This window comes from Tachypleus tridentatus, chromosome 13 (genome assembly GCF_004210375.1).
Source record: "Tachypleus tridentatus isolate NWPU-2018 chromosome 13, ASM421037v1, whole genome shotgun sequence".
Taxonomy (NCBI): domain Eukaryota; kingdom Metazoa; phylum Arthropoda; class Merostomata; order Xiphosura; family Limulidae; genus Tachypleus; species Tachypleus tridentatus.
Genome location: NC_134837.1, coordinates 199,731,981 through 199,757,895, shown reverse-complemented (window position 1 = coordinate 199,757,895; position 25,915 = coordinate 199,731,981). Strand labels below are relative to the sequence as shown.

The following is a 25,915-nucleotide window of genomic DNA, read 5'->3' as shown; positions in this document are numbered from 1 at the left end:
CTGCTGATGGATGACTTTGGTTAAATTATGTGACAACGTGCTGATGGATGACTTTGGTTAAATTATGCGACAACCTGCTGATGGATGACTTTGGTTAAATTATACGACAACCTGCTGATGGATGACTTTGTTGAAAATTGTAGTGGTCTGAGTTTTCAAACATCTTGTTGGATCCATGAACATTGCACTTAACAACACTTTCCAACAGTTTATTTGATATCAACTCAGTGTTATTTCCTAATCCTAAAGCTATATTTTACTCCAATTAGTAAAATTACCATTTCTTGTTATAAGCAGTTCTTAAAAATTACATTGCAAATAAGCGAAATTTACTTAACTTCAACGTCAGAACTAAGGTTAATAAAAAAATCAAATATTTTACGGCAGGGACGGCAAGTTAAGCAGGTAAATTTATGAATAGCTCATGACAGAATATTTATGGTTTAATAAACCGAAACTTCAGAATTTGAAGATGGAACATTCAGTGGCGACAGTGGAGAGGTATTTTTGTGACTTATTCCTGTAACTTTTAAGACAGTTCTTCTGACGTGTCTTACGTTGGTATTGGTGAAAATTTGTCATTTGGTGTATTATAATAAGGGGTCATTCCTATATTAACTAAACATGTTTTTTTATATTTTGATTAACATTAGTAAAGAGATGTAAATTTCACGAGAGACTGAAAATAAATTACATGGAATAACAATTTATAAATATTGGGATGAAATGAAGTAGCCATTGGCAGTGTACTTAAATTAGATGAATTATTGGCAGTATACTTAAATTAGATGAATTATTGGCAGTATACTTAAATTAAATAAACTAATTGTTGGCATTATACATAAACTGAGTTATGTAGTTGTTGACAGTTTAAGTAATGGATTTGGATTAATGATCCGTTAGATCTTATTTTAAATAGTTGTATTGTTTGTTTTTGAAGTTCGCACAAAGATACATATGGGTTATCTGTGCTAGCCGTCCCTAATTTTGCAGCGTAAGACTAGAGGGAAGGCAGCTAGTCATCACCACCCACCGCCAACTGTTGGGCTACTCTTTTACCAACGAATAGTGGTATTGACCGACACATTATAACGCCCCCACGGCTGAAAGGGCGAGCATGTTTGGCGCGATTGGGATGCGAACCCGCTACCCTCAGATTACGAGTCGCACGCCTTAACACGCTTGATCATGCCGGGCCGTTTAAATACTTCTAAGCGTGTAGCTTATGTATAAGGATTAGATGACGTAGATGATAGCAGTGTTGCTAATCCTTCAATCTATTGCTCTAGTAATGATAAATTGTTTCTTGTATACACCATGTTACAATAAACACAATCAAAAAGTAATAACCATACTTTTAATTATGGTTATTGTTTAGTTATTACGTAATTTAACATGAATGGATCATACACATGTTTATTATTAAATTATAAGAAATACTGAATCATCTGGCAAGCCTTAAAGGTAGACTTGTTTTTTTTTGTATTTTTAAGCAAAGATTTATTGGTTGAATAAATCTAATTATGTTATACTATAGCTTCAATGTAGAATGTCGTATGCTACAATATTCTTGATTGATAAAAATAATTTTTTCATTGAAGGTTAAGGAAATGATTCGTTCTTAGTTAGTGATTTGCTTGTTAAAGTTGGTTAATTATAAAGTTACTTTTTGATTATCATTTGTTGTTGTTTTTAAATCTGCTCGAATTATAAAATAAGATTTTTTTTAAAAACGTCAGTTACATTTTTTTATTTGGTGAAGTACATTTCATGGATCGAATAACTAAAATTTAATATATTCGAAAAATTGTTTAAATGTTTCTCCCATTCCATTAATACTGTATGGATTAAACTTAGAAACTAATTAAAGAGGAAATGGTTTTTGAGGACTTGCTGAGCTAACCCTATTTCAGTTTTAATTGAATTAATGATTTGATTTTATCTCGAAAACTGAATTTCGTGCATTTTCAATGTTATTTCTTTTTCCCATTTCTCTCTCTTATTTCAACTGGGTTTAAGAATAGATATTTTTTTATTCTTGTAAAAATATATCATTAGGTTTTTTTTTCTTTTGGCTTAGGTGTTAAAGTTAAACCGTTGACACTTCAAAGCCGTAGTGGTGAATTGCATCATAATATTTCTAAACAAATTATCCAGAACTTCTATGTTAATCTATGTTCTTATCTCTTTTATTTCCAATGCTGAATCACTCATTACATAATAATTATTATAGATAACGCATAATTAAGATTTCTATCGATTTTTTATTCTAAACTATCCACTTCAAAATAAAAATGTATAATAAATTATAAAGATTGCTCTCGTTTTTATATTTTAACCTACATAATTTATTTACAAATAAATTGGATGATAAATAATCAATGTTTTAGTCATTTAAAACTTTAAATTCTCGATGGTTAAATATAAAATAATAACACACAATAGATAATCACGGTTTTATAAAGGTTATATCAATTCATTAAAAACAAAAGATAAACAAGGTTTTATTCTCATTTACAGCTTTTAATGATAACATCTCATGGATGTCATTCTTATGGTTTCTTTTTTGTTGGCGCCTCCTGATGGCTGGACGGTAAGTTTAAGGACCCATAGCACTGAAACTTAAGTTTTTTCTTTACTGTTCTAGTCATAACACAGATAGCTAATTGTGTAACTTTGTGCTTAATAACAATTAAACAAAAACACTTTTTTTTATTACTGTCCCTTCTGTCCGGTGACACAATAGTAACTCTTTGGATTTACAGCTCTAAAAGTATGGGTTTGATTCCCCTCGATGAACACAGATAACACAATGTGGCTTTGCTAGAAGAAACACACACACTGAACATAATTCACAATTTACCCTAGCAAAGCATACTAAATATTTGTAGTAGTACAAGACTGATACCACATACTAAATAGTTGTAATAAGACAAGACTGATACAGTACAGTAAATAGCTGTAATAGGAAAAGACTGATTTAGCATACTAAGCAGTTGTAATAGGACAAGACTGATACATCATACTAAATACTTGCAACAGTACGAGACTGATATAACATGGTATTGCTTCATTCATCCCTAAAAGGACAATTTTCCAGTCACATAAACCTGAGATACTTGTTAAAAGCAATAGAAATGGATATCTAAAATCAACAGAAAAGTACATGAATTTGGATACTTTAGAAAGAAATTCTAGTTTGATAAGTTTGAACGTTAAATACATGAAGCTTTTCTTTCAAAACATAAACTCTTTCTTTCCACAAAGATGGTACAGACAATATTCATTTCACAATCATTTACTCTTAACAGAACCTATTATAAGTGTACTGATTGATAATGGAAACATTTTTAGTCTTGCAACAATGGAGTTTAATGGAAACGAGTGTTAATTACACTTTATAAGAATAATTTTCTACATTAATGCTGCCATAAAATGTTTCCTCCATTGCCAGTCTTACCGACTGTCCGACATTACAAAGAGACGTTTTCAGAAAGTAAGGTTAGTCCAAGACACACATTTTGACAAACTTTCTAAATCCCACTTATAAGAGCAAAACTCCATAGTTATTTCAAGGTACTCTGAAGGATGTAGTTCCAGTGACAATAATTCTAGTAAATACGTCACTTGTTTTCGAGTTGGACTGTTTCAGGCTGAGGTTTCTCTTTTATTTACAACCTTCCTTTGTGGATGAAAGAATTACTACATATTGGTTGAGAGGTTAACTCTTTGTGGATGAGAGAATTACTCCATATTGGTTGAGAGGTTAATTCTTTGTGAATGAGATAATTTACTCCATACTGGTTGAGAAGTTAACTCTTTGGTTTGAGTTTTTCCTTTCTATGGACATTTGTAACTGTTCCTTTCGTCGAAATATTGTGAGCTTTGATCCAAAATAGTTCGTCAATCTCTCTTTACCAATATTTTTCCTCAAAAAGAAATGTGATTCATATTCCCCCAGTTATAAACCTAATGTGACGGTATTGAAGTATTAAATTTTCCTTAAACTAATCGGTCAGTGTTTTAGTATATGCAAATAGCTGTTGTAAAGTGGGATTATTAAACTTCATAATGTTTATGTCTGAAAATAGACTAGTATTAGAACGATATTTAAACTTAATACAAATTTTACAAGTAGGGTTAACATATTTTGTTGAATTAAAACCTATTTTTTTAATAACTTAATACATGACGTCTCTAACATTTTGACATAACACAGATGACGAACCAAGTAAACTTATCATTCTCAAAGATTATTACACTTAATCAGCATAATAAAGTATTTAACCTCGGAATTGTCATGGCGTCTGTATCACGTTTTATAACCGATACGATTGGAAATAATAGACGGTTATTATTGATGCTACAAGTTTTTTAACAGACGCCCCATCTGACAGAGAGAAAGGAAGATTGAGAATGTTTTAAAAATTACTTTTTTTAATTAACAAATTAAACTTAAAATAATGCAAAAGAAATAATTTGCGAACTACATTTTTATACCTTGTTTATTGGCGTGAATTGATAATAAAGTGGTGTAACTAATTTTGAATGTAACACTGTAAAAGGTCATGAATTGTGCACGTTTGCCCGCCCGTAACGATAAAGCTAAATTAATTTATCGACAATCAATATCACGTCCTGTATTTAGGATACACCAATGTCTACAAACTATGTAAACTAACGGACAACAGGTTGAATCACTTTTAAAGTGTAGGCAACAAGTCTGAAACTATTAGATCTGATCATTTCGAAGACAAATCAAACGAAGACACTTCCCAGATTGATTGAAAGCCAAGGAGTGAAATATACTTTGCTCAGAGACGTGATTAATAAAAGTGAAATAATATAAATATATGTTAGTGCTGTTAATATATATATATATATATCCATATCACTGACCATACTCACTATTTCAATTCCACTAGTCGTCGGTAAAAGAGCAACTCAAAATATGGTTATGTTGTTTAGCTGCCTTTCTTCTAGTCTATCACTGTTAAATTGAGATGATCAGTGCAGACAACACTCGTGTAGTTTGCGTGAAAGTCGAAACAAGCTGAACTAAACCAAAACAATGTTTACATGCAATCACATAAAAATGCGTATTTGTATTTATTGATATTTTATCAGAATTTAACCTACTTAAGTTATATACATATATACTGTACTTTACGATATATAAATTATTTTATATATTCATGTATAGTGAATCCTGCTGTCTGTCCTAGCGTTCGTCTGTCTCCTCATTGAAAAGCTGTGTACGCAGACAAACCTCAACATTCACCATTGAAATGACGGGAGAACGGACATGAATAACGCTGATGTTTACTTTTATTTAACAAGCAGGGTATTCTGCACTAAATTACTAGCAATTAACCACACTATTATTCACATTTAAAAATGTGAAGTAATTTAAATGATAAAAATGTGGGCCTGGCATGGCCTAGCGCGTTAAGGCGTGCGCTTCGTAATCTGAGGGTCGCGGGTTCGCGCCCGAGTCGCGACAAACATGCTCGCCCTCCCAGCCGTGGGGGCGTTAAATTTTACGGTCAAACCCACTTTTCGTTAGTAAAAGAGTAGCCCAAGAGTTGACGGTGGGTAGTGATGACTAGCTGCCTTCCCTCTAGTCTTACACTGCTAAATTAGGGACGGCTAGCACAGATAGCCCTCGAGTAGCTTTGTGCGAAATTCCAAAGAAAGAAAGAAAAGATAAAAATGTAGATTTACCGTATGTTATTGCTGAGTGTCTCTTGACTGAAATGCTGAACAACAACTTTCAGCGGTGGTCAGTATGAGCAGCTCAGGCATTTAACAATATTAAAATATGTCGAATAAATTTAATTGACTGATTACCTTGAACTTTTCATGTCACTGGGAACGGATACTTTTGCTCGTATAATATATATTCACACACACAAAAAATTAAAATCGGTTCATTTAAGTGTTCTTCCCATTTCCTCAATTTATGCAAACGCTTTCTCTTGCCCTCCAATGGCACATTTGTATGTCAGCGAACTTATGCTGCTAGAAACCGGGTTTCGATACCCGTGGTGAGCAGAGCACAGATAGCCCATTGTGTAGCTTTTTGCTTCATCACAAACATCAAAACAATGCTTTTTCTTAGCTTCATTACAAATGTCTAATCCCACAATATCACAACTCCTTAAGCCATTAGGAAGTTCTACATACCAGCTTGTTGTGAAATGTTACGGCACATTTTACAGTGTCGTTATGGTGTAAAATATTTTACAGCCATCCACCCATATTTTACACTACGGAGGACTAATCTTTAATGTGTGTGTGGAATTACTTTTGCAATAAGGCATTCTGAAGGCGTGAATAAATCTTTTTCATCCGTAAGTAATTACTAAACTTAGTTAATGTACCTAATTCTGACGCTTTCCTATCAAACACCGTATTATGTGACGTCACAGCAACAAAGCCTCATTTTGGAACTAGAAATATGCATACGAGCGAAAACAAAAACTGTATATAGTTGGACATTTATCAAAAACTATGGTGTCTGGAATTTTAACAGAACATTTCATTTGCAATATAGATAATGAAAACGACATACATGTGATGTCAGAACAATAAAGCCTCGTTTTGGAACTGGAAATATGCATACGAGCGAAAACAAAACAGCCCGTGTTTAATTTGGCATTTATCAAACACTATGGTGTCTGGAATTTTAACAGAACATTTCATTTGTGATATAGATAATGAAAACGGCATACATCACGTTTTTGATAACCGCTGTTCTTTAATGTTTCTGAAACTTAATATTTTTACATTGAAGTTCTGTGATTGAGGTATCACGTAAATATTCTGTTATGTTGAATATAAAATATGGTATAGAACAGAAATGCATGGACGTATGGTTGAGAATTTCGACTTTAATTCACAATCTAATTAAACCACATAAAAAAACCCAATAATGTTTACTTAGAAACTTTATTTACCAGCATTCACATATATATACATGAAGACATCGATGTTTATGTAACAACAAAATATATATTATCTATACTACACACACATCACTCAACAAACAGCTATTAATTAAAACGAAACCTAAATCGACAAGGTTACAGACTTTTAATAGTTTATGCGGAAAAGAACCACATTATGTACATAAATAATGATAAAAATTTAAAACTATAGGACTTTAGAAAAGGGTTATGGAAATGTGGAAATCAGAAACTTTTCATCTATTACAATGGTTTTAAAACTGGCGAAAGTAAAAATGTTACTTGTTTTTAATTCAGTCAGTTTTTCTTTAACATAATTAGACCCATCGAGCTATAAACACAGCATCTTAAGAAGTGATGAATTCACACACATTAAGAACAGCATATCAGAGCCAGCAGTAAAGAGACATTTAAACATACCAACTTTAAATAACCAGCCAAGTTACATAGAAATCAACTCTAAATAGCCACCCAAATATGTCGAATGTAACCCTGAAAAGCCACTCAAACATAGTAAAAACCAACAGTAGAAAGCGACATAAACCTAAAGTGACAATAAACAGCCGCTTAAATACACCAAAACTAACACTAAATAACCACAATAATATTTCGAAACCACACTGAACAGTCGCTCAAAGAACCCGCTTGGTTTTGCTCGTGAACAGGAATCATACTTTGTTTGACTTCCAGCGACAACAAACTAAAATAAAATTCAGAACAGCCACAACAAACTTAAAATTAAATGTTTAGGTCACATAACAGTTCTGTCGAGAAGTTTTCTGATCCTCAGCTATTTTTTACTCAGAATTATATTTCCGTCGTAAGTTTACTGACACTAGTACATAAAGAAACCGAAGTACATTTATGAGTTTCGAAACCAAACATCGTGTCAACTTAACATTGTAGTTGTTACAGTTATTTTAATAAGTTTAACTGTCTCTTATATTTCAAGACATATGTTAAGTGTTCCTTTAACAACAACGAATTGTTCTTTAACATAGGATGACGTTTGGCAGCATAACCTAGTGGTATGTTAAAATCTTACAACTATCATAACCACATCTCTAACAATAAAGCACAACATAACAACATCCCCAACAATTAAACATAACATAATAACATCTTTAACAATAACACACAACATAACAACATCTCTAACAATGAAACACAACATAACAGCATCTTTAACAATAAAACACAACATAATAACATCTCTAACAACAAAACATTATTCTAAGTGTAACTGTAAATGTAATATTAACGTCTCATTACAACGTTAATAATCACAAAACTGGTGGGTTATAAACCCATTAATATTTGTTTCTTTTTAAAACAAAGTAACTCTTGAAGTTAAACAAGTTTCAAGGGTAAATAGTCAAAGTTAATAAGCTGACACGACAAAGCTGTTTCATACACCATAAGTTTACCATGCATAGGCCTAACACAAAAATATATATTCACGCCATCTGGTAGAATGAAAATATATAAATACAATGTATTTTAGGCTAAAATATACATCATCAACGAAATATTAATCTAACTTTCTTGCCTGTGCACCTTTAACATTTTACCCCACGGTGGTTCAGCCATAAATGTGAAGGCTTATATCCTAAAAATCAAGTTCCGATACCCGCGGTGGACACATCAAAGATAGCCCATTCTATAACTTAGTGCTTAATAACAAACAAAACCTACAGTTTTCATTTGTTCTTTTTTTTTTTCACTATTACGATAATCCTCTCATGTAATTTCCACCGTCAAACTGATATTTTTATTGCTTTCTAACGACATGCATTATCATTAGCCTTAGGGTTAAGCTTTGATAACGAGAAGAGATTCATGTGAAGAGGTCACTTATCTATGTATAAGTACAGAAGACATTCCTACTGAAATTTTGTTTGTTTGTTATAAGTTAAAAACGTATAAAGTGAGTTACACGTAATTGAAGCGTTGCTGAGATCAAACCGCAAGTTGCCTACTAAGTAGAAGCGACATCTAGTGAGATCGATTTATCGTCTACGTTTTCACCACATGTCAAGACGTAAGAGACTTCTATTCACACGTACACGCATATTTCTATGGGCATTTTGCATAGACTGACCTCAACGGAAGCTATTTGCTAAACGTGAAAAATACACGCTTAGGTCGTAACACTCACAAGGCCTAACATTTTGCAGTATCAGTTCTTTTCGGGTACAAGTTATTCCCAAAATAATCGAAACAGAGACTCCCAGCGTAACGTCACATTCTCTCATATGTACCTGAACATATTTTCCAAGTTATGGTGAAAAAACAAACAAACTGGAAACTAATTAATCTATCAGTTCAAATAACAACAAAAAATTACATCGTTTGTCCAAAGTATGTCGAAGACTCTTCCAGCTTTAATTTTTTTATTTATTTACTTAAAAAGAAGAGTTGAAACAACGTTTAAAAGTACAATAGTTTAACTGAATTTTAAACCAATATATTAACATAAATTCCACGTGTTCTGTTGTTGTAGCTCTAGTCCTGTTTCTGTTATGTGCAATCGGGAAATTATTCGAGACTTTTCTATAAGTCCTAAAACCTTCTCTCAATTTCTATAGAACTTTGGTTACGTAGGAAGTACGGAATTACAGAATATACGACACTGCCATATAAAACACTGTATCAGATATGTGGCGTTGAATTTTGAAAAATAAAGTTTAGCCTTATCCTAAATATAACTAACTAAATTTAGTTTTGAACTTTACATCACAGAATATACATACTATTATATCAAGTATAACACTGAATAGAGTAATAAACAAACCAGTGTTATTAATATTCGTACCCGTACTGCGAAATGAGTAGCAGCAAACAGACAGAAAACTTTAACAGTAAATAATTTCTCTACATTAAGCTTTGATTTTTTTACTTTCAAATCACCAGATTTTTCACAACCAAACCGATAAAAAACCTTCTAGTATAAAGAACTTTATAGTGTCAAATATATTAACCGTTAAAATTAAAAGAGCCGTCTGAGGAAAACAACACAGAAAAGGAACTTAGCTGTTTTTGTTTTGTTTAAATACTGTTGAATAATGTGGTCTTAACACTTATTAAACGGCATTTGTTGCAAAATGTTTCTTAATATTTTGCTATTTTTGTAAAAAAATCGTACTTATCAGTTAAATTGTATTCTCTGTAAATCAATACACAGTGATAGTAATGTTTTCGAAATGTGTCACTAAAATGCCACTTTTGTTTCGAACAACCATGGTTGTTAGTGATGGTAATTTAAAACGTTTTCTTCTGATATATTTAAAAGGGACGAGACGCACTTTGGACCCTTTGCCCCCAGGCGCGCCAAATTCTTCCTCAGCCACTGGTCAGCAAACACAGAAACTACAAGCAGCTTTATCGCATTATGTAAAGATTGGAAAAACACAACAGTGCTTTTTATACTGAACTAAACACGAGTATATAACTGACAAATTATTTAATAAAATTCATAATAACAACACCAATATCGTGAGTTCATTTAAAAAAATTCGATCCTTTGTCTCCAGTCGGAGATTTCTACTTTGTTGGTATCATATCAACCACCAGTAGGTACCTAAACATTTTCCTCATGAAAATTTTAATACAATTAGGAATTTAGTTAACAAATATTGACAAGGAATATTTTATTTCACTTTGATATTTGATTAAAGCCCCAGGTTCTAATTATTTTTCTTCACATACGAAGAATATTAGGAACACGACATATTGTTCTTGTTTTCTGTTTGTTTTACTTAAAGTGTGAGATGGCGCGATATTACTTTTATTTAACCAACCAAAACACTGACAATAAAATCTACCATTAACAAAACGAAAGGGTACCCCGCTGGGACAGCGGTAAGCCTTCGGATTTACAACGCTAAAATCAGGAGTTCGATTCCCCTCGGTGGACTCAGCAGAAAGCCCAATGTGGCTTTGCTAAAAGAAAACACACACACAACACAAAACGAAAGGAATTAGACCTGTTGATTGCTCGAGCATGCGAACAATTACAAAACCAGACCAACCAATCAGAGAACCATAAAACTGTCAAGGATAATCGATCTAAACATGAGAAACATTTGAATTACTAAAAAAGATAGACAAAGGAAAAAACAAAAACTTTCCAACAAATGTTTAAAACACTTTTAAACTTTATTACCATGTTTATGGTATTCTTGATGTATATTGGTAAACCTCACAGAGATAACACGAACTTCATTCGTTCGCTACTATCTAGGGTGGGAATGTGGTTGTATTGTGTATACTTTGAGTTACTTGTAATTTTAGTTTGTGTTTGATATCACTACGATACGGAACCAAAAGTGTCACAGAATTTGTAAATTTACTGCCCGGCATATCTTAACATTTTACTTATTTTTTATGGAACATGTCTAGTCCCTGAATGAAGTTCTATGATGTTTAAACGTAATCTTTAATGTCGTTTCTGCTACGTAATAATACTTAAAATATGTGATAAGTTTAGCGATATATTTGAGTAACTCCTACTACCACCTTCTAGGATAACGTTACGACTGGTACAAATATTCTAGACCTCATATTTTTACATTTATATTTTCTATCCACATAGCCAATAATACAAAATATCACAGAGTACATAACATCATGGAAAGTGTTACAACATTCAGTCACAACGACAATCACAGTTCCAACTGGAGATATGTAGGATCTGAGAAAAGGGGATTGTCATGAGTGTAAGAAAACTTCACTTTTAACCCTATATCATACTGCCCTGGTCATTTCTAATACGGGTCTAAGCACAAGAGTTGACAACTGTTTTCATTTCTCCAGATTTCGCTGTACAAATGTTTAGAATGTTACTTTTTCCTTAACTGCTTGAAAAACATTTAAAAGTAATGTTTACCTAAGCCTTAAGCCTAATAATAGTACTAGTACAGTAGGCCCATTTTTATGACAAATTTAAAGAATAAGGTTAAGCAATCACCGAATTTATTTATTTTTATTTGAAGATGACATGTTTGGAGCTAGCACTTTTTAGGGTAAGAAACATTTGACTTAATTAGTTATAGTGTTAGACGTAATTGTTAGTTTTCAACAAAATGCACTGTATGGGTCTGTGATTAACAAATCTATACAGAAAGCTGGTAATAAGAGATCCCACTCAACAAATAATGCTACGTCGGTCGGCTTGTTCGCATGAAATATTCTGAAAACATTCCATTCAGAATTTTAAACAGATTAAAATACAGTCCAGAATTAAACTAATGAAAACTATACGTTCCAAGTTAATCAGAAAGTTAAAGTTTTCATAAATGTAACATTCAGCGTTTCTGTTGTTGTTTTACGTTAATCAGGGAAAACAACAAAACTTTAATCACAAATAAAAACATCAAAATCTAAATTTTATGTTCTTCAGCCATTCGTGGATGAGTGATTCTTGAAAATAAACTACATTTTGAAGTCCAACTCAAACTTCGTTTTCTGATGACACACTTGTCACGACTTCTACATAAACAGAACCACTTCCTTTAGCCTCGTTTTTTACTCTCTCTTCCTCGTCTCTCAGGGCAATTTGAAGACACTTCAATTCTTTATTTACCAGAAAATAACTGTTGCTAAAACGAAGGAAATGAACGGTCACAATAAGCATCTTTAAAACTCGAAAACATCACCATCTGTTTAGTTTTCTTTAAAACATACATTAGCAACAACAGTCCACATTTTAGAGCTCTTGGTGCGTTATAAGAGTGACAATATCCCACCAGTTGATTAAACTGTCAGTTAGTACTGTTAACTAGCTGCCTTCTAGTAAATATGATCCTTGTGTACTCTTTAAAAAACCTGAATCAAAGGTATTTTGTATTTATTGGGAAGTTATATACACATTAAAGCTATCTACTCCCATCCCTCGTTTTGAACTACTAACCAGAGGAAAGGTAACCACCACTCACACTAAAAAACTCATTGCCACTCCTATATCGCTCCCACAACTTAATAGTGCGAGGATTTTTGTTGTTGTTGGGATGCACGGATTCGAATCCCATTTCCTAGCTCCGAAATCGAGAGGTGTACCACAGATCCAAACTACGGTCTGTCAAAGAACCCAACTAACAGTTGTTATAAGAAATAATTGCGGATTTAAAAATATCTCCCTCTTGTATACTTTGAAATTTAACCATGAGAATGATATTTTAAAACAGATTGAAATACATAAAAACATTGTTAATTATTGGATTATTATGTCAACATTAATTAACATATAATACAGATAATATCAGTTATTGTTAAGAAATGTACTATATTAAAAAGAGTATACGACAATAAAATCAGAAGTAAAGTAAGTAACATTACCATAAGCATAAGATGTAACCAGCCAGTGTAAGTTTATTCCTATTTTTGAACGAATTAACACGATTAAAACAATACTTTCGAGCACTAAAGATAAACAAATTTAGGTGATAAAGGTGTATATGAAATTAGGTGTAAATGCAATAAAAATGTATTGGTACACCTAAACTTAATTCAAAACAGAAAGGTTACGTAAGTCATAAAAATAACTTTTTCACTTGTAGAACATACTGTCGAAACAGGCCATCCGATACAATTTGAAATAAACCAAATACTCAAAGAGAATTGATTTATTATAAAATGAACAGAAGTTTTGTACTGCAAATTAAATAATTCTTTGCTAAATAGAGATAAAGGGATGGATGGAAATAAAGCACAGTTTTGAAAAGAAATATTGACTTCTTACGTTTAATATTCATACCACTCTTAAATTACAATGAGTTAAGCCTTTTTTCTATAAAACTACCTGCTTGTCATGTAGGTTTTAATTAACGATAATGAGAGCGTGAAGTTACTTTTGTTTATCAGTTAAATCTTTATTGTGCTTTGTAACGAGCTTTTATTGTTTAATTTTACAGTTTAAAATGTTTTATTACTAATAAATTTTCTTCAATACTGAAAGTGGCTGGAAATAAATTACTTACCATGCCAGAACCTATTTGCTGCAGTAAACTAGGAGACTGATTGGAAGATGTAGAAGTGCTGCCACCTACACTGTTGTATAAAGCTACAGCTGAATATCGTCTGGCTGTTGGTCTACTGCTACTGAAGAAATCTGCTCCTATATTGAAGTTCAACTAGTGAAAACAATAAAATCATTAATATCTAGGTTAAATTTACTTACACAATACAATAATTAATTTGTAAATTACCTTATACTATAAATTAATATTCTAACATTGCAAATTCGTAAAATATTGTTCAAATAAGTAGTTTTAAACTGTCGACAAGTAGACGCAAATGATCGAAGTGAAAGCCGTATTGTTTTAAGAATTTCACAAGTTCATAGTTTTATGTCGATAAAAAAAGTAGTTGTAAAAGGAAAACGAGGTATATATATCTGTCATAGCAGATACATCTACACAGTTCGGAGTGTGTCTGCCATAATAGATATATTTGTTAAGAAGTATTCGTAGAAGAATGATGGAGTGTGTGCCAGTCAGGATAGTTATATCAGAATCGCGTTTTCCCCAGTTGTTACTATTTAAGTGTAATTTAAAATAATGGAATAATTGAAAAAAACACAACAGGTTTCTCTTCCTGTGAAAATAGGTATTAAGAGAAGAGAACGTATGAAACTATACGATACAAATAAACTAATAAGGAAAATACCTATTAACACACGTTCCTCTTGCAAAACTGTATCAGATTATAATAGATTAACACAAGTTCCACTTGTAAAACTGTATCAGATTATAATAGATTAACACAAGTTCCACTTGTAAAACTATATCAAATTATAATAGATTAACACAAGTTCCACTTGTAAAACTATATCAAATTATAATAGATTAACACAGATTCCACTTGTAAAACTATATTGAATTATAAAAGATTTACACAGGTTCCTCTTGTAAAACTGTATCAAACTATAATAGATTAACACAAGTTCCACTTGTAAAACTATATTGAATTATAAAAGATTTACACAGGTTCCTCTTATAAAACTATATCAAATTATAAAACATTAACACAAGTTCCTCTTGTAAAACTATATCAGATTAGGCCCGGCATGGCCAGGTGGGCTAAGGCGTTTGACTCGTAATCTGAGAGTCGCGGGTTCGAATCTCCGTCGCACCAAACATGCTCGCCCCTTCAAGCGTTATAATGTTACATTAAATACCATTATTCGTTGGTAAAAGAGTAGCCCAAGAGTTGGCGGTGGGTGGTGATGACTAGCTGCCTTCGCACTACTCTTACACTGCTAAATTACGGACGGTTACCGCAGATAGCCCTTGAGTAGCTTTGCGCGAAATTAAAAAAAAACAAGCAAATATATCAGATTATAAAAAAATAACACAAGTTTCTCTTGTAAAACTATATCGGATTGTAAAAATTTAACACAGGTTTCTCTTGTACAGTTATATGAAATTGTAACAGATGAACATGACTTATCCTTCTCATAGGTCTTACAGAGATTAATACAGATTAACAAGAAATATTATTATCATGGGGATGAATAAATTAAACTTAAAGTTTCTCTTATTAGAGTACATGAGATAACGAAGTATTAATACAATTAAAGGTAATGATGGCAAGATCTCTGGCTTCCCTGTGTTTACCTTTGAAGTTGAGAACTGATATCTTGAATCGTGGGGACTAACACTAGAGTGTCGTCTCATTTGCAGACCTTGAGCAGTTGAGCTTGGAGGGAAGGAACTTTCTGGGCTACAAGGTGCTACCATGATTCTTGGAGGCTGGATTGTGTTATCGGAATGACGTCGTCCAGGGAGATTGGCCTGAACATTTAGTAGGTTGGAGTCTGGTGAAGAAGATGCTGGGAAGATAAGAAACAAATAATTATTAGAGATGGTAGTATAATACAAACCTGTTTCTAATCTAGAGACTATATTCCCTGATAGTTTTACTACATCATACGTAGAGACATAGAGAACAAATAATTATTAGAGATGGTAGTATAATGCAAACCTGTTTCTAATCTAGAGACTATATTCCCTGATAGTTTTACTACATCATACGTAGAGACAAAGAGAACAAATAATTATTAGAGATGGTAGTATAATGCAAACCTGTTTCTAATCTACAGACTATATTCCCTGATAGTTTTACTACATCATACGTAGAGACATAGAGAACAAATAATTATTAGAGATGGTAGTATAATAGAAACCTGTTTCTAATCTACAGATTATATTCCCTGATAGTTTTACTACATAGTACGTAGAGACATAGAGAATAAATAATCATTAAACAAGGTGATTTAATATAAACCTGTTTCTAATCTACAAACTATATTTTCTGATCATTTTGCTGTTTATTAGGCTAAAGAGTCAGAAATCAGTTTTAACAAGTGTATAAAGCTTATCGTGAATGTAAAAATGTAAATTAAATATAATATTTAAATCATTTCTGAATTAATTTATTGTTTGTTATATCACAATTGTTTTTAATAAAAACAAACCTCTTTAATCAACAGAGACTAAATTAAGAAATCAAATATTATTCTAGTTTTGTTGTCAATACATTTCATTTCATATTTTCGGTATACAGAGTAACAACAATATTAGGTTATACCTTTGTTGCTAAGCAACATGAAATAAAAGCCATTCATGGAACGTATTGTTACTAAAACACGCTGGCTTTTCTCTATATTAGAATTGATTAATTTGACTGGGTACATATTTCAATTATATAATATTGAGTGGTGGTACTTTCTTCGTTATTTTTGATAGGCTATATATTATAATAATAGAAAAGCGTGTCTGTCTGTCTGTGATTTCTTTTATAATATAAGCAACTATTTCTTTCCTTTGTGGTTTCTCGCTACCTTTCCTCATAAAAAGATGCGTATGAGTATGTACGCACGCGTGTTGATAAAACAAAACACAGTGTGCACACCCTCAGGGTCTACTTAGTATAGTATGGTTACAAAATTTGAGGTTTCTAAGTTCTTTCCTCTTGGAGATATGGCGGTCACACATACACAGACACGCCCTTTTATCATTATTCAATCGAAACACGAATTTTAGCCTTTTACAAAAATTAATATCTAATTATTTGTTTCATTAAAAGTCATAAATATTCAATACAATCGTGCCACTAACTGTGTATTTCCAAGTATTAGGTTAAGCAGATAAGTATTTAGTATCTGATCAGCTGGGACAATATGCTGACTGGAACCATACTTTGTATCTTGTTAAATAAGCTAATATTCAGTACATGGTTAACTGGATTCATATTTACATATCAATGATACAAGAAACATCACTGATTTCTCATTTCAACTAATCATCATTTCATGGTTTAAGGATTGTATTATTATTTGTATTAATAATAATATCTTAAAATTATTTATGGTTAAGAAAAAACACGATAGTATTTTTAAACAATAGGCATGCTCACATTAAATTTACTGTTGAAGTTCATAATGAGGCAAAACTAACTTTTGTTAATATCTTGGTAGCTAATCCCCTAGTTCTGGACAATAAGGTTAATGTGGTAGTTCTATATTGGCCACTGCTAAGGTTAATCTCTGGATCATACTGTTCCATTAGCCCACATTTACTGGACTTTAAGAGTCAATGTGATAGTTTTTTTACTGATCCCTCACAAGGTTAATCTGGTGATTACACTGTTCCAACGTTTCTGGACTTTAAAGTCAATCTGTTAGTTTCGTACTGACCACTGTCATGAATAACTTTGTTACCTTCTTATACACTGCTGGCCAAAATCTTAAGGCCAATGAACATAAAGAAAAAATATGCATTTTGCGTTGTTAGACTCAACCACCTATTTGAGTAGAGCTTCGAAAGATGAAAATAAGAAAAGGGAAAATAAAAAACAACAATTTTTTTTGCATTTAATAGGGAAAATGTGAATACTATGAAAATACTATGAAAAGCCTAAATACTAGCTGGTCAAAAGTTTAAGATCATACAAAAAAAAGTCCTAAACAGGGTAGGAAATGCCCAACAAGAAATCTCAGTAGTGAGTTGCACAGCCGTCATTGCAAATAACTGCAAACATTCGCTTTGGCATGATCGATATAAGCGTTTGCAGAAAGCTGGCTGGAAAGGTATTCCAAGTGGTGAAGATGGCTTCACGAAGATCATGCAATGTTTGGAATTGACGTTTATGGTTTGTAAAGCCTTTCTCTCGTAGATGCCGTCTTAGTGTTCTTGAGCTGCATTCTGCGTCCGTAAGGGCCTTAATCTGGTTCGACGATCGGCTGGTGTCTTGCTGGACAGCCCGTTGAATCCTCCTGCTCAACGCCGGCGAAATATTCTTGGGCCGACCACTTGAAATTCTCGTTCCGTATCCATCATGGTCTTTTAAGAAATTTGCAACAGCAGTTTTACTACGCCCAATCACATCAGCGATGGCACGTTGAGAGAGACTTTGCTTTTGCAGCTCGACAATTCTGCCACGTTCAAACTCTGTCAATTATTTAGCCTTTGTCATGTTTTTACCAAATGTAACACAGGAGATGTAACTTAAATTTCGTTACGTGTTTACCAATTAACGCTTCATTTCAGTATGGTCTTAAACTTTTGACCAACTAGTATTTAGACTAATTTCAGTGTTCATATTTTCCCTATTAAATGTTAAAAAGGTTTTTATTTTTACTTTTCTTTCTTATTTTTTTTCAAAGCTCTACTGAAATAAGTGGTTGAGTCTAACAACGCAAAATGCATTATTTTTCTTTATGTTCATTGGTCTTAAGGTTTTGGCCAGCAGTGTATAAACTTAACAATAGTATACATCTATTAAACTGTCCGGGCCCGGCATGGCCAAGCGTGTTAAGGCGTGCGACTCGTAATCTGAGGGTTGTGGGTTTGCATCCCCGTCGCTCCAAACATGCTCGCCCTATCAGCCGTGGAGGTGTTATACTATTCGTTGGTAAAAAAGTAGTTGGTGGTGGGTGGTGATGACTAGCTGCCTTTCCCCCTCTAGTCTTACACTACTAAATTAGGGACGGTTAGCGCAGAGAGTCCTCGTGTAGCTTTGTGCGAAATTAAAAAAAACAAAACAATTAAACTGTCCCATCCCACCCATGGTTCAGTAGTTAGTCTACAAAATCGGATTTTGTTGGTCAATGTGAAAGTCGGTGTTGTAGTATTGAGTTTAACAAAAATAACCTAAGCATTTATATCGAACTGAAGACACTGTATTTGTCTTCGTTTTTAATTTATACAAACATAACCAAGTGCTATCTGCATACAATCGTCATATTTTTCAACTTACAGGTTAAATAGAGCTAACCAGCAGTGCATACAGTCAGTACTAGGGATACTTTGGTCGAACAGAGGGATATGACTGTCATTCTTATAGCCATAAAAACCAGTTCTTGGTTTTTACGACGATGGACACTAACCATGAATCCTTTGATTCACTGTCAGACAAAACTCATCTCTTGAAGACATTTAAATCTGTGTAATTACATACATTGAGCATTATTTGGTTAAAAATGGTGAGTTAAAAATGAAGAATGTATGGTTCAGCTTCATAAGCAGCTATCCGCCCAGCAAAGATGTACCAGTGACATCAAACAGATCGGATGGAAAAGAACCAAGTTAAAGAAGCCTATTGGACAGTTAACATAGAACTTCAATGAAGGCACCCTCCTTCTCTGCCAAGAAGAGAAGAGTCTGTTGAGAATGATAATGATTCTAAAAGTACTGACTTATCTTTAACATATCTTGACATACCTGACAAAGTCCGTCGTAGCACGTCGTCCATACTTACTGAAGTTCTGCGTGATTCAAGTCTCAATGCCGGAGGCCTATGGGGGTAACCAGTAGCTTGATCCAGTGAGTGGGGTATAGTTAGCCTGGAAAAAACCTCAGTTTAATAAGAGTTCGGTGCTTTAATTACATAACTAGAATTATTGATGGTGCTGTATTTTAGTAAACCAAGTCAGCAGAATCTCCATTGTTAATGTTGGAACGTAGTTCTTACTGTAATAGCACAGTATTATAAGATAACTGAGAAGTCTTGTCACAGTGTATTGCAGCATAACCCAGTAGTCTTGTAACGGTGTACTTTAAGATAACTAAGTAGTCTTATGATGGTGTACTGTAAGATGACTTATTAGTCTTATCATGGTGTACTGTAAGACAACTCATTGGTATTATCATGGTGTACTGTAAGACAGTGTAGTAGCCTTATTATTGTGTACTGTAAAACAACTCAGTAGTCTTGTCATGGCGTATTGTAAGATAACTGAGTAATCTCATCATGGTGTACTGTAAGACAGTGTAGTAGCCTTATTATTGTGTACTGTAAAACAACTCAGTAGTCTTGTCATGGCGTATTGTAAGATAACTGAGTAATCTCATCATGGTGTACTGTAAAACACTGGTGACATTTGGCCTGAATGGAAGGACTTGTTCTAAGAATGAAGTCTACAACAAGATGTGTTGAGTGAAATGAAAAACTACATCCCGTAATTTTGAGAAGTAAACAACCTGCCTGGAAACAATGATATCACATATGATTTTGGTCATGAGATAAAAATTAACCACGGGGTTACATTTTAACACCAAACTATAGAAGAAAAGAACATACTTATCTGATGAGGGCATAGACATTTTTTCAAGTTTCAACTTGTTTCTCTGGTTTTTGGCCACGTTTTCTAGCATGTCTTGAAGAAGATCCATCAGACCAGTGAACTAGGAAACAAAAACTTAGGCTTGACAGAAAATAATATGCACCTGATTTTATGTTTCAGAAATGTTTAGAGAGTTGAGTTGTTGTGTTTATCAGGACAGTTGAGTTTATGGTAATACATAATCTATTTGTTTTATATAACTACTATGTTTACATAGATGTTTTTAGGTATAGAATTATACCGATAAAAACAAGCTACCTTAAAAACTCAACCCTGTAAATAGTATACCTAACAATATATAGATAGATATATTGTCCTTACATTCTTTACTTATAAAGAATCGTATGCATTGTGTCATGAATTAGGTACGTTTGGTATTAGAGATGTTTTTGGTCATAATCTTTATAACACTTCTCGTGTTTAGGCCAGTTTAGAAGGTTCAGGTTACTCCTACATATTATGTATTTCACTTTGTAGGTAGTAAACTGATCTAATCGGCAGTGTAGTTTAATCTTGTGGGCAATTATTAAGTAACTGAGACGAACAAGCCAATCTTGATGTGAGGAATAGCCTTCCTTTAATGTATTAAAACTGTTTTACGCAGATGTTGTGTTTTTCCACGATGTTCAGTCAGATTAAAACTAGTAAAATAAAAGCAGATGCAACATACATAGACAAATAACTTACCTGGTCAAGCTTCAGAGCTGGACAGACCACTACGGGGATAAGAGCAGGCATAACTCTTGTGGCCAGTAAGTTGACAGTTAGCCCATACCTTTTGTCTCCTAGCATGTGTTTATATATCCCTAGTTTATAAAGAAATAAAATATTAAATATTCTTATGGTTTTCACACGTTACTGTTAGTCCAGATGTTGCAATGTTCTTCTATCAGAAATCTCTACTATATTTGGACTATTTTCGTGCAATAGCGCATTAGCATAGTGAGTCACGGGACATATATTAAACACGTAGAGAACTCTCAACCATCATACAGTATAATACCGTGACCTGTCTAAGTCTTTATTAGTATTTTCAAAAACCACAGAAATTGATATACATATGAAAAAAACAAAACTGTCATCCCACTACTTTTGTGCTGAAAGATGGTCTTGGTAATAGATGGTCTCCTTAAAGTGATTTATAATTTAATTCTCAGTTCTTTATGAAACCTTATATTTAGGAGGTTTGTGATGTTGTGCATTAAATTACAATAATATGTAACCCTGGATACTATAGTGAGTGCAGTTAACAATAGAGGGCAATCACAGATCAGGATATGTAGTTATTAAAGGGATGTAATATGTGTCAACTAGCCTGTGCTGTTACAGTGTACCAATAATAACTAGCCTGTGTTGATATAGTGTAGCAATGATAACTAACCTGTGTTGGTATAGTGTAGCAATGATAACTAACCTGTGTTGGTATAGTGTAGCAATGTTAACTAGCTTGTATTGGTACAGTGTAGCAATGATAACTAACCTGTGTTGGTATAGTGTAGCAATGTTAACTAGCTTGTATTGGTACAGTGTAGCAATGATAACTAGCCTGTATTGGTACAGTGTAGCAATGATAACTAGCTTGTATTGGTACAGTGTAGCAATGATAACTAGCCTGTATTGGTACAGTGTAGCAATGATAACTAGCTTGTATTGTTACAGTGTAGCAATGATAACTAGCTTGTATTGGTACAGTGTAGCAATGTTAACTAGCTCTTGTTGATACAGTGTAGCAATGTTAACTAGTTCTTGTTGGTACAGTGTGATATGCTGTACTGCCTGAGATGTTAGAACGGTAGCTTACTTATTGCTTGTGTTGCTAATGTGAAGGAAAGCATGTTTGGTAAGAACATGTTTACGCATTCTTCAATAGATGTCAAGGGTGGTAAAACACGTATATATCACCATCAGGCCAAAATATTAAAAAGAGAAAAACTTGTTGAACTTGTCACTTACTTACTACTGGCATTAAGATGGCTGGGTCCTGGAGCTTGGCTTTGTTAAGCATTGGCAAAACCTCATCCAGAATATCAGGCTTTTCTAACTTGTCGATAATCTTCTCTATACAAGTTAGGGCGTTAGCTTGAACCTGGAGAAAAGGTGTTACAATATAGGGCATTTGTTTGGACCAGGAAAAAAGATGTTACAACATAGGGCATTAGTTTGGACCAGGAGAAAAGGTATTACAATACTACAGGGCATTAGTTTGAACCAGGAGAATAGGTGTTACAATATAGGGCGTTATTTTGGGCCGGGAGAAAAGGTGTTGCAAGTCATAGTGTCAGCTTGGACTCGGAGAAAATGTGTTGCAAGTTAGGGTAGACCTCGAATAAAGGTGTTACAAGATAGAATGAGCTTGGACTTGGAGAAAAGGTGTTACAATTTAGGGCGTTAAGTTGTACGTAGATAAAGAATTAAATGTTAAATGAACCCACTATTTCCAAATAAGGCAAAAAGACTTTGGTAACGATAAAACTCGTTAACAGCTGCAGCAATGACCAAAGAAATATCGGAAAACTTATCGCTATTGTTCAGGGTAAACTATACAGTGACCAACAGTAAATAAAATAAAGCTATACGTTTTACTTGTATAACCATGTGTGTATAGAGAGGACAGCAAACCATGTGTGTATAGAGTGGAGAGCAAACCATGTGTGTATAGAGTGGAGAGCAATAAGTCTCAATAATAAAACCCTTACCTTTACACCAGAATTGTTCTCAAAGATTTGTTTGGTCTTTGGTAATATCAGTTTTCTTACGGCGGCTTCATCTAGATGGTCAGCGACTTCGGCCACCGCGTGGAGCGCTGCACACTAAAGATAAACACGGGATTTTTTGTCAGAAATTCTCCATTAACTCACAGCACAATAAAGTCAAATCTAACATTAACTACAGAGAAATATTTGTTTAACAACATAAAAAACACAGGACAGGATTTATTTTGTTGCAGTAAGTGTACTCCATTGTAAAGTAGGTTAAAACTATAACAGTAGGGGAACTACCTTATAAAGCATGTCTAAGTTGTGACATTATGTTAAATTAGGTATTATTAACATCTGAAGCCACAACTTATTGACTTTTTCAACATTTTATACATTAAATAAATTTTAATGGCCTCAGCTGAGTCGAAAAAAGTCCAAATTGACTGAGAGCAGTGAAATGAACTACAGTACACTTACTTGAATCTGAGGAGTGGTAGAGTCGAAGGCAATGTACATCATCTGAAGAACGTCTCCCTTGACGTCACTTTTTGGTGTTTTCCGCATTATGATATCCAGGTTTTCCAGAAGTGTGACGGTTGCCTGTAACATATACCAAACACAAAACAACTAAAAACGTCTTACGAAAGTGCGTAAACCTTTAGACGTAGTAGCTACCTGTTGTTTCGATGCAGAAACAAAACATCTGTTCCTTTCTCAGGTGTACTTCACATAATCAACATGCTTAAAGCATACGTTAAGTTTAATGAAATTGTTACAATATGATGTTGTTACTTAAAGTTTTCCAAGTTACGTGCAATTGTTTTCTGTTTCTGAATTGCTTACTCAGATAAACAGGAGTTGTAAGATAACTAGGTTGGTGGGTAAATATGTTAATAGAATGGAACAGAGTTGTATAAGAACAACAGAAAGACATTTTAATTGTATTAGGTATATTTGTTATGCATCATCAGTATCATTTACACAATGAAACAAATACGTATAACATAAACCTCTGAATATTATATCATAATATACTGTATATACTGTAGCTTGCTGGAGACTAACATATAGCGTTTGTTTGATACTTTGCAATGGAAGAAAACAAGATAAAACATACCCATGTGTTTAACTTACTGGAATCAGGTGATGTCTCGTGTTGTGGAACGTTTTCTCACTTCAGTCTCTGATATTTGGTAGTATTCTAAGACATACTGGCTGAACTTAGACTTTAAATTTTGTTTGAAAATAATTTACTTTAACACGAAAAACATTAATAGAGTTACCGATATACGAGAATCACAATGATAAGAAGTAAAAATAGTACAGAGAGCCAGACTTAGTGAATAAATTTGTCTGTTTTAAGAGACTGACATAATGTATTTGACCGTTTCAAGAAACTTGTAAAATAAAACTGTCCGTTAGAAATGACCGAAAGAAAAAAGTCTCTTTCAAGTAACTCTAAGAATAAATTTTATTTAAAGAGAATAAAATAAAAACTGGTTTGCTTCAAGAAACCTTAAGGGACAATTTGTCCGTTTCAAGAGACGTGAGATATCGTTTTAGAAGTTCGATATCTTCATGGCTAAAATACACGAACATTATACAGTTACGTTTCCTTGGTTACAACCTCTCTCCCGTGTTGCTCACCAACAAGCTTGGGGTCTTATAACAAACTCTAAAATTCGGTTTTCAATCCCTTTGGTGGACAGAGTTCGTTCTGCATTGTTACGCTTAACATGATTCCTTAGTTTAATAATAATTAAAATATCACTGAATATTCAACAATTGCTTAACACACATTACTATCATAGTCCAAATGCTGTAGTAGAAAAACATACATAAAAATTATCCCATAAATATAATCTTTAATCAGGAACTAAAATGAAATACAGTTTTTAACTTTCTTTTAACAGTAAACTTGGTACGAGCTATTAAAATGAATTATTAATTTTTGTGAAATACGTGTTGACAAACTACTACTTCCTTTTGCTATACTCTATTTAATGTATATTTATTCACAGGTTAGTACCTGCACAGATTTAGGCATACTGAAAACACCTCGAAACATCGGTAAGATAAGAGTTTGATACTCTTCGGGGGAGCTTGAATCAATGATGTACAACAGTGGTTGAAGAGCAGCAGCCAAGACCTCGGGGGACTGTAGCTCTGACTTCAAGGACGGTAACACGTGCTGATACCACAGTTTCTGGAAAACACACCTTTGTTCTATAATATTACCACACGCTTAATTAAATACTTTAAATAACGAGAGAGATGAAGACAGACTTGGATGGTAAGAACAATATTCCATTACGTTAGGTGACACACAGAAACAACCACATTACTATAAAAACCACACAATAGATAAAATTCCATTACGTTAGGTGAAACACAGAAATAACTACATTACTGTAAAAAGCATAACAGATACGATTACATTAAGTTAGGGGAAAGACAAAAGATTGCATTACTTCAAAAACTACGTAACCAAATATGGTTTATTAAAGTCATAATACAGTGTGTGTGACAGAAAATTATGTACAAATGGTTCACATTCTACAAAAGGTATCAGAATTACAGAAAAGCGCAAAGAGTAAAGAAAGCTTTTTAACAGTTTTTAGATG

The 25,915-nt window shown here is 33.3% G+C and overlaps 1 protein-coding gene and 1 long non-coding RNA gene across 3 annotated transcripts in view; one reads left to right on the top strand and one right to left on the bottom strand.

Annotated features, from left to right (window-relative positions):
- The window catches only part of LOC143236629 (uncharacterized), a 36,208-nt gene that overhangs the window by 3,851 nt on the left and 6,442 nt on the right, over positions 1-25,915 (top strand). The window contains exons 2-3 of one of the 2 annotated variants that reach the window (XR_013019630.1): positions 15,650-15,833; positions 25,313-25,584. This is a non-coding gene — a long non-coding RNA (uncharacterized LOC143236629). Of the gene's footprint in view, positions 1-15,649; positions 15,834-25,312; positions 25,845-25,915 lie in introns of those variants that run through there. The other variant, XR_013019629.1, reaches the window with a different exon arrangement.
- Positions 6,948-25,915, bottom strand: part of LOC143236627 (SCY1-like protein 2) — a 96,782-nt gene continuing 77,814 nt past the window's right edge. The window contains exons 9-18 of the mRNA XM_076474970.1: positions 25,321-25,497; positions 23,769-23,891; positions 23,289-23,402; positions 22,546-22,678; positions 21,280-21,398; positions 20,550-20,653; positions 19,691-19,812; positions 15,584-15,798; positions 13,946-14,098; positions 6,948-12,568 (exon numbers count right to left, since the gene is read on the bottom strand). Of these exons, the coding sequence (XP_076331085.1) occupies positions 12,545-12,568; positions 13,946-14,098; positions 15,584-15,798; positions 19,691-19,812; positions 20,550-20,653; positions 21,280-21,398; positions 22,546-22,678; positions 23,289-23,402; positions 23,769-23,891; positions 25,321-25,497 (1,284 nt within the window). The 3' untranslated portion in view covers positions 6,948-12,544. The remainder of the gene's footprint in view (positions 12,569-13,945; positions 14,099-15,583; positions 15,799-19,690; positions 19,813-20,549; positions 20,654-21,279; positions 21,399-22,545; positions 22,679-23,288; positions 23,403-23,768; positions 23,892-25,320; positions 25,498-25,915) is intronic.